Source organism: Phoca vitulina, unplaced genomic scaffold, assembly GCF_004348235.1.
Source record: "Phoca vitulina isolate PV1807 unplaced genomic scaffold, GSC_HSeal_1.0 scaffold4, whole genome shotgun sequence".
In the NCBI taxonomy this organism is placed as follows: domain Eukaryota; kingdom Metazoa; phylum Chordata; class Mammalia; order Carnivora; family Phocidae; genus Phoca; species Phoca vitulina.
In genome coordinates, this window is record NW_022589707.1 from 63,659,731 (window position 1) to 63,674,689 (window position 14,959).

General features: G+C 44.8%; 1 protein-coding gene across 1 annotated transcript; it reads right to left on the minus strand.

Moving 5' to 3' along the window:
• Window positions 1-1,645: 1,645 nt before the first annotated feature.
• Window positions 1,646-13,337, minus strand: GATAD1 (GATA zinc finger domain containing 1). Its single transcript, XM_032402172.1, has 5 exons — window positions 12,880-13,337; window positions 11,960-12,085; window positions 10,286-10,345; window positions 4,980-5,163; window positions 1,646-3,277 (listed from the first exon to the last, which is right to left on the minus strand). The coding sequence occupies exons 1-5, from the start codon at window positions 13,129-13,131 to the stop codon at window positions 3,087-3,089; spliced, it is 813 nt and encodes a 270-aa protein (XP_032258063.1). The 5' UTR covers window positions 13,132-13,337; the 3' UTR covers window positions 1,646-3,086.
• Between the last annotated feature and the right edge of the window lie 1,622 nt (window positions 13,338-14,959).

Consider the following 14,959-nt stretch of genomic DNA (forward strand, 5'->3'; position numbering starts at 1 on the left):
ATTTTATTTATTTATTTGACACAGAGATAGAGAGAGAGCACAAGTAGGCAGAGCAGCAGGCAGAGGGAAAGGGAGAAGCAGGCTCCCCGCCGAGCAGGGAGCCTGATGCGGGCTCAATCCCAGGACCCTGGGATCACGACCTGAGCCGAAGGCAGACGCTTAACCCACGGAGCCACCCAGGCGCCCCTTCCTCATTACCTTTAAATTTAAAACATTTATCAAAGTAGTACGAATAGTAAAAAAAAAAGCCAAGTAATTCTAAATAGCTTATGATGAAAAACAGTGGTTCCTGGCTTTATCCTTCAGAGTCTCAGTAACTGTGTCAGGATTTGATCAGAAAAGCAGAACCACTAAGGATGAGCTAGAGTAAAGGATCCATGTTAGAGATTTTACCTTACACAGCTGTGGGAGCCTGTCGAACAGTCTGTGCAAGGCTCTTGCTTCTGTGTCTGGCACTGGGGCCAGCAGGGCAGGCGGGCTGGAATGGAAGATGGACTTGAGGTGAAGGAGAGGAAAGACAAACTTAAACCTGCATCGGCCAAGAACCTGAATGGTTAGGAATAAATTTTCCAGATACTCATGTCAAGATTTATTTGTGTACAGGAACTATTTAAAGCTCATCCTAAAAACTTCCTGTCAAAATAATCTTAAAAATATTAATCTAATAACAATCTGAAATTCTACTTGACTGCAAGAGAATTTGAAATTTAAGCCAAAGTTAGTATGAACTAGTATTAACTACTAGTTAACTAAATATTAACTAAAATATCAACAGGCATTTATTTTAGTGAACAGCATCTAACTTGGACTCTGCACTAAGCACCTCCCATAAGTGAGGACCCAAGTTAGGTGCTGTGGGAATTATAAAAATGAGTAAATAAAACACACCATCTCTGGGATGCCAGGGTTAAACATCTGCTTTCGGCTCAGGTCATGATCCTAGAGTCCTGGGATCGAGTCCTGCACTGGGCTCCTTGCTCAACGGGGAGCCTGCTTCTCCCCCTGCTTGTGCTGACAAATAAAATCTTAAAAACAAAACCAAAAAATGTCTGTCCTCCAGGAAGCACAGGGGTGGGAGTAGGGGTGATAGAAGAAGCAACTTAAATGCAACAATAGAAGAGGCTATTGATTGATTTCAAGGATCCATGGAAATCTGGAAGGGTCTCATGGAGAAAGAGAATTCAAGGGCCTTAAGAAAGGCCTTTGGGGTGGAGTTCAAGGGAACAATATGAACAAGGACTTGGCCAGGAAAATGAGGAGGGTGTCAGGGGGAAACATTTCAGTGGTGGGTAGAAGGAAGAGACAAGGCTGGGAATATAGACTGGGGCCCTATCAGGGTAGGCCCTCAATAACAGGAGAAAAGGAATGAATTTACCCGGTAGGCGGTGGGAGCCATTGGTATTTGTTGAGGAAGAAAGTGAAAATTTAATCTTTATTTAAAAAAATATTATACATGGACCAATTTATAAACACATGGTAAGTATATATACTGCTTTCTCTTTCTTTTTTTTAAAATGATTTTATTTATTTGACAGAGAGAGACACAGCGAGAGCAGGAACACAAGCAGGGGGAGTGGGAGAGGGAGAAGCAGGCTTCCCGCTGAGCAGGGATCCCAATGTGGGGTTCGATCCCAGGACCCCGGGATCATGACCTGAGCCGAAGGCAGCCACTTAACGACTGAGCCACCCAGGCACCCCAATGTATCCTCATTTTAAATAAGTATCATACGTTATTTCTTTTAGCAATTGACCACTCTTTGAAATTTTCCTAAAATCAATTATATATTGATCAATCTATTGCTCCAAATTATGAGAACACTGTTTTCTGTTTATACCATTTTTAGGTAGAAAGCCCCACATTTAATTGTTTAAATGAAATAAACCCAAAGTAAATACAATGTAAAAAACACATTTTAATCCAAAAGTTTGAATACTGGCACTTAGCTATTTACAATGGTATTTACAATCAGTTCTACAGTAACATCTGTGGAGAGAACTATGAACACAGAGCTATCTACAGTTGCTTCCTTCTAACATACAAACCATAGCTGTGCAGAAAAATGTTAAAACTGCTACAACTCAAAATCATTATAATTAAATTAGATTTGACAAATTTTCCTGGGGTTGAAAAATGCTGGTTAAGTCAGGATAGAAGAGGTGCGTGTGTGCAATCCCACGTCTTCCCATTTCCACATTGTTGTTCCCTCCCTTAGCTGACCTGCACTTGAGTAGAACCTACACCTGAATTCTGATAATTCTAAGACTTTATTTTAGGCCTGTTAGTATGAGTCTACAGCAGATTAAGTAGAACTGTTTTTTAGATATTAACGCATATGACCTATAAGTCATTTTTATGACTGCCCAGTGGTTCTTTTAATGGTAGTCAAGAAACTACCAAGGGGGATGCCTGAACATGACGTGATTCCTGTGTGCTCTTCATGAAGCTGTCTGCACTGTAAAATTTTATGGTTTGATTGGGAGCCTCACCTTGACTGAGAAGGGAGATGAAAACAATGACGATCAACAAAATAATTCTGAATCTGTTTGCTACAGAATGAAGTTTGAAAAAGCTCAGGCTAACAGAATCTTCCACCAATCACTTTCCTTAAGGTTAAACAGTCTATCTAGCATTTTCTAGATGAAGAAATAAAGCTTGTGTGACTTTGTGATAGACACAGTTGGTCATAGCTACATTTTATTTGATTAAGTCCGTGGTCAGAAATCCAAACCTTAATTAATATTTTGTTCTAGCAGAAAAATACAATCCATTGATTGTAATGAGTTTCTAGAAATACATCATGGAGAAAAAAATAGATACTACCTGTTCCTACTGGTCTCCTTGGGAATTGCAGCCTTTGCCTGGGAAGATACATATATAGAATATATTCAATTTCAAAATATATTTAATTCCTTGCTATCCCTTTTAAATTTCCAAGTGACTAGTAATAAACAAGCTAATGATTACTGGGTAGTTAGGGAAAAATTTCTAGTCACCTTCCCATCTAAGAATTTCATGAAAGAAACACGCGGCATGTCTTAGAGGAGTATGAATACAAGATGACTGGAAATAAGTTTCACTTTCTAAACTACAAATGGTTGGCAACTGTTTCCTTAATAGTGATTGCAGGAGTAGGTCCAACATGAGTCCATATGTAGCCCTTCTCTGGTCTGGTTGGAACTGTGGGAAACGGCGACGAACGTGACTTGAAATATTCAGAAGGTGCGTGACACACAAATTCCAAGTATTCCATTTTCCTTGGAAGATCCTCCTCTGGTCCTAAAAGGCAGTTGATGGAAAGATCAAACACATTTTTTAACATATATATCATTTTCATAAAAGATTAAAATTCCTAGACGCTAGGAGAAACCACTCTGGTGGTGCCCTGCCATTAGTCCTAGATACCTGTATTATTCTGAAGTCCCTCTCCGTCATTTTCTTCTCCTTTAGCTGTTTAACTCCCCCAAACAGTGATTCAATATAGAAAGGATTCTAAAAATAATATTAGTACTATACAGTGCTTACTATATGCCCACACTGCTCTAAGTACTGTATATACACCGATACTTTGAATCCTCGAAACTGTGCTCTGAGGAAGCCACTATTATTATTCCTGGTTTTTGTGTGAGGAAAACGAGACAAGAGAAATGAAGGAACTTGTCCAGAGCCACACAGCTAGTCTTAGGTGCTGGGCTATGAACCCAGATCGTCTGGCTCCAGAGCGTGTGCTCTGAACCCCTATGCTGTGCTCCCCGCTCCAGTGTCCGAGGATTAGGAGGAGGGGGTGGGAGAGGAGCCTCAGAAGTGATTCTTCACATCACCGCCGCTGCTGAGAATCCTGTCCTATAGGTCACGTAGATAAAAATCCACTCTTCTATGTACCTACAAGCAGAAGACTAAAACTGATCATGTATCAAACTTCACACATAGGTGAGAAGAGCAGCAGTACGTTATTTGCCCGAGTTCCCTCTGGAAAAACAAAACAAAACAAAACTTTTGTATGCAAAAGTAATGCATGCTCATTGCAGAAAGGTTGAAAATATGGGGTGACTTCCAAACTCTGAACACTTTTAAAATTGTATGACTCAGCAACTTCTTCCTGTGAGTCTACATCAAGAAACATTTATACCACTTCTGTAGCCTTGAAATGAGTAAGAGCACAGTGGCTGCCATTTCAACTGTACATGACGATATGTTATAAAAGGTCTAGGATGAGGTGTGTGACATGTAGAGGGACACATAATGAAAATTTGTAAGATTCTAGGAATAACGGGGACAGTTCCTTTTGAAATTATTTTTAACTAGATTTTTATAAGTAAATATGCCTAAATAAGCCTAATGCCTGATCAATAAATTCTTTTAATAGAGTTTAACCCTGGGTCCCTCAGAAAAATCTTATCCACATCACTTTTTAGTAGGTATATACTGCCCTAACTCAAAATAACTGAAAGCACTCAAACCCCAACTGTATAAAATGTCTTTCATATTTTCTATAAAGCTCTTTACTTTTTAATATTTAATGATGCTTATGTCTCTTTGTTACGGACTGAATTATATTCCCCCCACTCTGTATGTTGAGGCCCTAAGCCCCAATGTGATGGTATTTAGAGATGGGGCCTTTAGGGAGGTAATTCCGGTTAAATGAGGTCATAGGCTGGCGCCCTAATTTGATAGGACCGAAGTTCTTCTAGGGAGAGGAAGAGAAGCTAGGAATGTGCACACACAGAGGAAAGGCCACGTGAGGACTCAGCGAGAAGGTGGCCGCCTACAAGCCAGGAAGAGTGCTCTCATCAGAAAGTGACCCTGACAGCACCTTGATCTTCAACTTCCCGCCTCCCGAACTATGAGAAAATAGGTTTTGTGTTTATGCCACTCAGCCCGTGGTATTTTGTTATGGCAGTCCGAGCAGACTAACACCTTCTTTTATGTAATAACGGAGAATTACCTGAGTTCAAGAACCTGTACCACTTGTCAAACTCACCGATGATGTAGGATGCAGGATCAAACTGGTCCCTGGGGCTCGAGAGGGTGGGAATGAGCCACGTCAGGGCAGCGCTTTTCTCACAATATTGGTCCTGGATGAAGCCCCTGATCTGAGCATAGTAGGGCTTTCCATCTTGTTCATCAATCACAGAAACAACATCTCCAATTTGGTAATATACTCCCTGGGGGAAATAGAAGACAATCCCATATTTGAAATAAAAACAGAAAAAAGCACCCCAGCTATGAAATGAAACCTCCCTAACAAGAAATAAACAGTTTGCAAAGTGGTCAGTAAAACACCTTTAAGATGGTCCAATGCATCAGTGTTTATATGGTTGATGCCAATTCTTTTTTTTTTTTTTGAGAGAGAGAGAGCTCGAGTGGGGGTGGAGGGACAAAGAGAGAGGGAGAGAGAGAATCTTTTTTAAAGATTTATTTATTTTGTTTTTATTTATTTTTAAAGATTTTATTTATTTGACAGAGAGAGAGACATAGCGAGAGAGGGAACACAAGCAGGGGGAGTGGGAGAGGGAGAAGCAGGCCTCCCCGATGAGTAGGGAGCCCGATGCGGGGCTCGATCCCAGGACCCTGGGATCATAACCTGAGCCGAAGGCAGACACTTAACGGCTGAGCCACCCAGGCACACCGTGAGATTTATTTATTTTAGAGAGAGAAAGATAGCGTGTGTGCTCTCGTGTGGACTGGGAGGGGCAGAAGGAGAGGGGGAGAGAGTCTTAAGCAGACTCCATGCTGAGCACAGAGCCGATCTGGGGCTCAATCTCATGACCCTGAGAACAGGACTTGAGCTGAAATCAAGTTGGATGCCTAACCAACTGCACCACCCAGCGTCCCTTTTTGTTTTGTTTTTTTGGGAGACAGAGAATCTTGAGTGGGGCTTAATCTCACGACCCCAAGATCAGGACCTGAGCTAAGATCAAGAGTGGAATGCTCAACGGACTGAGCCACCCAGGTGCCCCTGATGCCAATTCTAAAGTTGTTCACTCTTGAATAAAAATTATACACACCCCCGAAAATGTGCATCTGGAGAAAACGTTTGTTTATAAAGACACTTTGATTTCGTATCAGAACAATGTTATCCCTACAGCCAATGAGCTGTAGAAAGGGGAAGTGACTTTGCTGAAGGCTACTTAAGGCAGAGAATGCAGCCGGGGCTCCTTCACCAGCTCCCGGGTCCATCTGTCCTGTATTGAAAAGCAGTGCTTACCTGATGAGAATACGCTCTACACTCCTCCCTCCTCGGCCATCCGTAAAGAAAATGGACACCACACATTCCAACCCAAAGAAATGAGAGGAACTCTTCTGATCATAACCAGTCTTCGGGATGGGTCCCATGCCATTCACTCTGCTATCCTCCCACAAGACAATTACCTGTGTTTCCAGCATTCACAGCTTCGGGTCTTATCCCTGCTCCACTTCGCAGCCAACTAACTCATCTGTCATGTCTGTGTCGAGCCCTCCCTATGACCCTGCCTCTGCCATCTGTTGCGTGTCTCCTTCCCTAGGTCTTCAAAAGGAAATAATTTCTCCCTTGAGCATCCATAATGTCTGATCCAAATCTTTATGGTACTCAGCACTCCCTTAGGTGGGTGTGGTTCTTAGCTGGTGAAGGTGTCCTTGACTTGCAGGAACCAAGTGCAATTTACCACTGCTTCCCTCAAAACAGGGCCTTGGCAGCAGGTAAAGCGCTGAGGTGTGCCCTCAACCATAAAAATAATTCTGAAGAAATACTTCCAGTGAGTGGGCTATGACAGGAGCTTTTCCTGGTGGACCCTTCATCCGTGTGTCTAAGGGCTACGGTAGCATCTGGATCACTACGGACGGGCAGAGTCAATGCGGGCCACAATCTGCCACTGGCTAGTTCATATCCATCATCAGCTGGTCCTCAGAGCCACTACTCAACGTTCTAAGTTATTTGTCATATAAATACTTTGCACTTACGTTTTGCTTTGTCTACACGTAGAATCATTATTCCCAAATTATAAATGATTAATTCATTTTTTTGTACAAAGAACAGGGCCTTGCTTATCATAGACACTCAAATATATGCTAAATGAATATTAACTCAAAATATATAATAGTGTGAAAATAGAACTGCAAGGCAAAGACAATGTCTTACTGAAAGATTCCAGGGGCACCTGGGTGGCTCAGCTGGTTGAGCACTGGACTCTTTCTTTCCGCTCAGATCATGATCGTGATCATGGTTGTGAGATCGAGCCCCACGTCGGGCTCTGCACTCAGTGGGGAGTCCACTTGAGATTCTCTCTCTCCCTCTGCCCCTCCCCCTGCTTGCTCAAGTGCTCTCTTCTCGCTCTCTAAAATAAATGTATAAATCTTGGAAGGCAGCTATGCTCACCACTATACCACCAACGCTAAATGTATAAATCTTAAAAAAAAAGCTTCCAACGGCGAGCAGTACCCGGCACGTGGTTATGTGATTATTAGCACGTGTTGTGTTGTGCATGTATATACAGAAAGCGCTAACCATGACTAAGGCACTTAATCTAAGGAGTTCCTTCATTTGCAGGGAGGATTCAGGGCTGCTGGCAGAAAAGAAAGGTCAACTCAATATACTGAAGAACACTGGATTAGGAGTAAGCAGAGCTGTTCATGGGGCTCTTCTGCCACAGGGAGGCCATCCAACCCTTTGGGGTCTTGGGTGCCCACATTCCTGGCCGTCAGACCCAGTGGCTCCCACTCAGCTCCCTCTCGCATGCCTGATCTGGGCTCTAGTTCAGCAGATGGCAATGACCTCTTAAGTCCTCCCGCCCCGGTGCTGCGTGCAGCGGCAGCCTCTGCAATCCTGGCTATCGGCAGCGTACCTGAATATTTTGTTGCACTTTGTCCTTATTGTCTAACAAACAGGGGTGGCAGACAGCAATAAGAAATATGGTATTTGTGGGGTGACTGGGTGGCTCAGTCTGTTCAGCAGTTAAGCATCTGACTTCGGCTCAGGCAGTGATCTTGGGGTCTTGGGATAGAGCCCTGCATCGGGCTCCCTGCTGTGTGCATGTGCACGTACACACTCTCTCTCTCTCTCAAATAAAGAAATAAAATCTTTCTTTTTTAAAGATTTTATCTGGGGCGCCTGGATGGCTCAGTCGTTAACCGTCTGCCTTCGGCTCAGATCATGATCCCAGGGTCCTGGGATCGAGCCCCGCATCCGGCTCCCAGCTCAGCGGGAAGCCTGCTTCTCCCTCTCCCACTCCCCCTGCTTGTGTTCCCTCTATCGCTCTCTCTCTCTCTCTGTCAAACAAATAAATAAAATCTTTAAAAAATAAAAAAAATAAAGATTTTATCTATTTGACAGAAAGAGACACGGTGAGAGAGGGAACATAAGCAGGGGGAGTGGGAGAGGGAGAAGCAGGCCCCCCGCTGAGCAGGGAGCCCGATGCGGGGCTCGATCCCAGGACCCAGGGATCATGACCTGAGCCAAAGGCAGACGCTTAACGGCTGAGCCACCCAGGTGCCCCAATAAATAAAATCTTAAAAAAAAAAAAGAAATATGATACTTGTAATAACAGGTCCCACACCTGTTCAAAGGCCTTTCGCCTTTTGGTTGAGACATGCCTGGAAATCATTAGTACACTAAATCCTTAGCCAAACCAGTTGCTTCTTCCTTTTTTTTTTTTTTAAAGTTTATTTATTTAAGCAATCTCTACGCCCAACATGGGCTTGAACTCACAACGCCAATGACAAGAGGTGCATGCCCTACTGACTGAGCCAACCAGGTGCCTCCCAGCCAGCTGCTTCCGGACGTAATCTGTAAACTGCGAGTTCGGCTGTGAGAGTGATACACACATCTGAAAACACGATGATGCCAATTTCTACTATTCATTGAGCGCTTACTCTGCTGAGTGCTTAACAGACATGAGCTCGCTGGAACCACTGAGGTGGCTGCTATTTACAATCCCTATTTTCTAGATGAGGAAACACCAGAGAGCTTGGTCTCGGCCCAGTCACACAGTCATTTGCCGGTGGGGCCAGCAGCTGAGCTCCGCCATCACACTGCCTCGCTCCGTGACCTGTTGGCTACAGGATCTTTGACGAGATCATGCAGTTCTCTGTGCTTCACTGTCCTCATCCATAAAACGGGGATAACAGTAGCACTTCATGGAGTGGACCGAGTGAAGTAAAGCCTGTGACGTGCTCACCTCAGGGCCTGATGCACAGCAAGCGCATACTAAATTTAGCTACTTTATTTATTATTAACAATGCGTGAAATGCCGGAAATATAGGAACGGCGTTTGCCTGTGTAGAGGCTGTTTTAGACTACACAGATTCTGGGCTAACAACAACAAAAAAGGTACACACAGAGTATCATACTTGAGTTTTTCAGTGTTTGGTCCACTTGGGTCAGGTATGAAGCACTAACTCGTGCCATTGCCCCCCAAAAGATAGTTCAGCCCCCAAGACATCAACAGCATGTAACGGCTGCTGCCTGTGCCAGGCCCGCCAGGCTCTGGAGGCTGTTTCTGTGTTGCAACTGCTTTCCTAAGGCTTCTGGTTCAAAAATAACGGTATGTCATGTCTCCACCGGAGAAGCAGGTGTCCGTGGGCTTTGGCCCTTGGAAAACTGACTTCCTCACTCTTTTTTTTTTTTTAAGATTTTATTTATTTATTTGACAGAGAGAGACACAGTGAGAGAGGGAACACAAAGCAGGGGGAGTGGGAGAGGGAGAAGCAGGCTTCCCGTGGAGCAGAAAGCCCGATGCGGGGCTTGATCCCAGGACCCTGGGATCATGACCTGAGCCGAAGGCAGACGCTTAACGACTGAGCCACCTAGGCGCCCCAACTTCCTCACTCTTTTATCAAAACATTTTGGACACTCTCTCACCATCTACTTCTAGGAGATGTTAATCCCCACCATTGCCCTTATTCCTCTCACTTCTGCTTAAAGGCATTTTAGAATCTCTGTGCCTCCTCTACCCACTAGGTATCAGGTCTATACTCCCTCTACTCATCCAAGTCCCCACTCTATGCTCCTCCCACAGTGACTGGCAGAGTAACTAGAGTGGCTCAGTCTTTCAGGACGCCACACTATACCTTAGCATTTTAAGATACTTCAAATACTTAAAAATACCATGTCTCAATAAGCAACTACCCCTCCTACCTCAGCTCTGGATGAAATGTTTTATACCAGCCACCTACAGGGAAAACTAGCTTAGAGAAGAAAAGCAATCACACATTATATAGAGGGGCAGAGGCCTTTGGACTAACCCAACATTTGGCAGCGTATCTTATGACAGGCCCAAACCTTCCCTCAGTAACCCTACAGATGCTTACCTTGTAGAAGATTGATTCTGCAGTGATTATAGTGGAAACGGACTCAGGAGCTTTGATGGGCTAGGGGGAGAAAAAAACAAAAGTAAAAATATTAGCACATTCCTACTGTGTATGTGTGTGTAGCATAGACAGGCATTTTCCCAGTCATCTACAAGAGTTCTGTAACTTAAGAAATACTAAATCTGTTGCTGGTTGACCAGAAGTGCAATAAAAAGATAAATGATTTTCTGAATGTCGTGGCAAAGCACAGTCTGAATATTTCTGTGGCTATTTCTGCTACCATCAGCTTAAAAATTGCTGAGAACTAAAGCACAAGCTGCTGAGATCTACCTCAACCGCTCTCGAAGCTTTATTACATATTAACATTCTGGTTATAAACAATATCCTGGCTCTGAAGGCCTGGGCAGGACAAAAAAAAGGAAGTAATAAAAAAAATGTGCAGGTGAACACAATGTGAAAAAGTGTCTCCTTGAAGACACTTTCCATCTCAACTTAACTATGGAACTAGCTGGGATACTTGTCATCAGAAGTAATTTTCTAGCAAGGCTGAACTAAGGTTACAGAAACTTCCTTGGAGTGCTTAGTCATTTGCCACCACCCAGCCATTACTGCAACCCCTTCTTAAGCCGTAGAACACGCTTATATGCCACAACACAAAAACCAGGCCTCCCCAAGTGTGTCTTGGTACCATCCTTGAAGAGAGGGGTTGCTAGAGAAATAGATACTGAAATAATTGCAGAGCATATTCTACCACACAGAAGAGGAAAACGTGTAAGTGATAAAACTACAATCACATGCACATTTACTTAACGTGCTTTGTCAAGAGGTGCCTCATTTTAAGAAAACTAAATTATAAAAGTCTTAAATCAATTAGTCAACTATTCTGACTAAGAATCTGCAAGCGGCACAAGAATTTACTACAGGGCCACTCTGTGTTTCACAAATGAATACGCCCAATTTCAGAAATGCCTTCACTGGTAAGGGAAGCATTCCTGTTCTAAAAGGCAAGAACACCATACTGAGGTTTAAAAAAGTAGTCTACAACGCACTGTCCATTGTGGATGACCATTTTCGCCTTGTGTTTACAAAAATACTGAGAATTTACTGCAACAAAAGGTTCTTTCAACTACCCCCAGCATAAGTCTTTCAACCATCTAGTTTCTTACAGCAGCAGAAGAAAGGCTTAGCAAAATTTTTGATTCACATTCATCAAATTGATCACCATAAATCAGTAAGATACTTTTTCTGGGGCTGTAATAACAAACAAATATGGAAATGAATGAGTTCCAGTATTATTTACTTAGATCTTTAAAGAATAAAAAAAATTTTTCCCCCTAATATATCTGACCATATCAAGAACCATAATCCCACCTCCTCCTTGCATGGAGGGCCCAATCAAATGCATTCAAGGTTTATGTTTCTTTTAGAGTCATATTTTATATTTCCCAGTGGAAAAAATTAAAAGCTAAAAGAAGAGAAAAAGGATATTATTAACTATAAACAGTAAGCCTCCTGCAACAGAGCTCACTTCCTTTTAAGAAGTGCGGACCACTCCCCAGAATACTGCAGAAAGGCTCGGAAGAGCACAGTTCAGATGAGAAATGAAGGCAGTGACAGGACACACTACACACACGACGCCATTACTGTAAAAGACACTGTCCACAATCATCTTACATTTTTTAATTTAAAAATATGTCTTCTCCCTTTTCCTTTAGTGGAAACTTTCTTTTCAGCAGCTGGAGCAGATTTGTATTTAGTGTTTCTGAGCCGAGCAGACCTCCTGTGAATTTCCTGCTTACTCTGTTACATAAACAATTAAAGAACAAAAAAAGATAAAGAAATAAAATTGTAGAAAGATTGCTGTCCCGATACAACCCTCTTACAAGGACCTCAGAGTATGCACTTTATGCTGACTTTTAAAAAATTAAGTAAGAATGTGGCTTTTCTTTTTACCCTGGGTAATCACAGGAACTGGGCTAATTAAAACAGGGAGGGCCCTAGACAAGCATCTCCAGAGCCTCCGAAAAGGTGTGAGGTACTTACAATAGGGCACTGGGGGACGTGCACGAGTAAGTCTCGGCCAAGGCAAGAACTATTCGTTTGCTGTTTGTAGTGGAGAACATCCCTTAACAACTCAACTCTCCAACCCCGGGGAGCGGGCTGGGTGTGGCACTTCCCTACAATGGAATACTTATGCTGCCATTTAAAACAATGACATAATCTTACTTAATAACATGACATAATAATAAAATAACCTTTAACAGGGAAAGTAGGTCCAGTAGCATGACCCCGTTTACGTGTGTGTATTGAGATGCCTGGTTACTACCGCAAATGTTACTACAGTGAGGGGGATTTCTGAAGGGTTTTAAATTGTCTTGCTTCTTTACATTTTCAATTTCTCACAATACCAAAGGTGCTTAGAATGGGCCAAGTCAGTGAAGATCTCATCGTGGGGCGGGAGCGGGCGGCCCTCTCTAGCACCGCCACCGCGATCCGGGAAGGGCCACGCGCGCGCCCCCTCCTCGGCCCCGCCGGCCTCCGCCCACCCCACGCCCGGCCGGCCTCCGCGGGCGGGAAGCGCCGGAAGAGCTCACCTGCTTGCCGCCCCCGCCCCCGTTGCTCTGCGGAGGGGCGGCCGAGGTGCTGGCGAAGGTCGCCACGCCGAAGCCGCCACCGCCACTGCTGCCCCCCGTCCCGCCAGCCGCCCCGGAGCCGGCGCCCCCGCCGCCCGCGCCGCCCCGGCCCGTGCAGTGGTGGCAGAGGATCTCGCCCTGCGGGCCCTTCTTCCACATGGAGGACGATGTGGTCTTGCAGACGCTGCAGGTGGGCTTCAGGCCCAGTGGCATCGTGGCGGGCTCGGGCGGCCCCCGCGGGCGCAGCGACACGGGAATGGCGACCGCCGGCCCGGGCCGCCCGCTGGTCGGCCCGCCACTCCCAGCGACAGGAAGAGCGGCGCGGGCGCCGAGCTGTCCACGCAGGGACCCGAAGGAGGCCGCTGCCCCCTGGAGGCAGGAAGGCGGTTCCACCCGCTCTGCAACCGGCACCAGCCTCCGGCGGCCCACAACGCCGGGAGGCGGGCTCGGGGGCGGGGCCTGTCCTGGAAGGCTTCCGGCGATGGGTGGGGCCTGCGCCGCGCTGGCTCCACCCCCCCCGCGACCGGAAGTGCCCCACCCGGGACTTCTGGAAGTGGACTGTAGTTCGGACCTCGATCGCCTACTGGGGAAAGATGTTGGCAAACTTTTTGGCTTTAGGCCTGGGATTGGCAGGTAGAATGCAGAACACCAAATTAAATTTGAATTTCAGACAAGCAACGAATAATATTTTGATATGCGTGCATCCCATGCAGTGTTCGTTGTTTATCTGAAATTCGGATTTAACTAGGTGTGCTGTATTTTTATTTGCTAATCTGACACTCTGGCTGAGGACGCCTTTACGGTACTAAAAATTATAATTTAGAACCCCAAATACTTTTATTTATATGGGTTGTATCCATGGACATTTATGCATTAGGAGTAGAAGCACATTTTAAAGCCTACAATGTCAATCACACGTTCCTAAGCCGTTGGGTGATGATGTTATCACAGGTCCTGTAGCCTCTGATCAGCACGCCAGTGAGCATGAGAGTGGAAAGGCAAACAACTGGTTTGGCCTAGACAAGAGCATTATGACAAGCCAGTTCCCCTCTTATTAATGTCCCTAATCAGAACAGGCCTCACCAGGGAAAAGGGTCTCTGCTTTTCAGCCTCACTTCATAGTGTAGTGGTAGGTACCTGTTTTCAGGATCCTGGGTTTTCTAGACTTGATACACCTGGAGACATCTCAATGCATATGCTGGTGGCATGGCCCAGGGAAAGAAAGAAAACTTGTATTGAACGCCTACGATGTCACAAAATCTCATATAGTGCTTATGTCAACCCTGAAAGGAGTTACTATCCCTGTTTTACTGTTAACTGATGATTAACAGAGGGACCATGATTTGGACCTGTGGCCGACACAACCTCTGCTCTGACACCACATCCGAAGGCCCTCAAAGAGCCCTGGTGCTTGGGCTGCGGCTCAGGCATTCTTGTTCTGAGTCTAGGTTTCCCCAATAGTAGAACAAAATATTAACTACTTTCCAGGACCTGTATGGGGATTAAGACCAACTGTAAAAGTGGTTGAGGAAAATAGATAAGGACTGTTGTCTCGTTTTAGAACCATGCACTCTGTGAAGGGCATCTAGGTGGTAAATTTCATGCCCCCTAATGCATGTCTCCATCTCCCAGTGTATACTTCTCTTTGCACTTCATCCACAAATTACTCCCTCTCATTCACTGAGAACCTTGACCCGTGGCTCACCAGCTTCGTCTCCATCATAGGACACCGTCCTGGGTTGGGTCAACATCCACATGTATGAACACCCAACACCCTGTTTCCTCCATTCCTCCTCGGCCCCCATCTCCATCTTCTGTTTTTGTCAGCTCCTGCAGCTTCTGGTCACACCCTTCACCCTTCTGAGATCATCAGGAAGAAGGCCACTTTTACCCCTTTTATGACAAAGTAACTCCAACCACCAAATCAAGAAATAGAACATTACTACCACAAAAGCCCCTACTTGCCCCTTACCACTCTACCTGACTTCTGACACCATAGATTTCGTAGATTCCCTTTGTCAGGTTAAGAAATTTCCCTTCG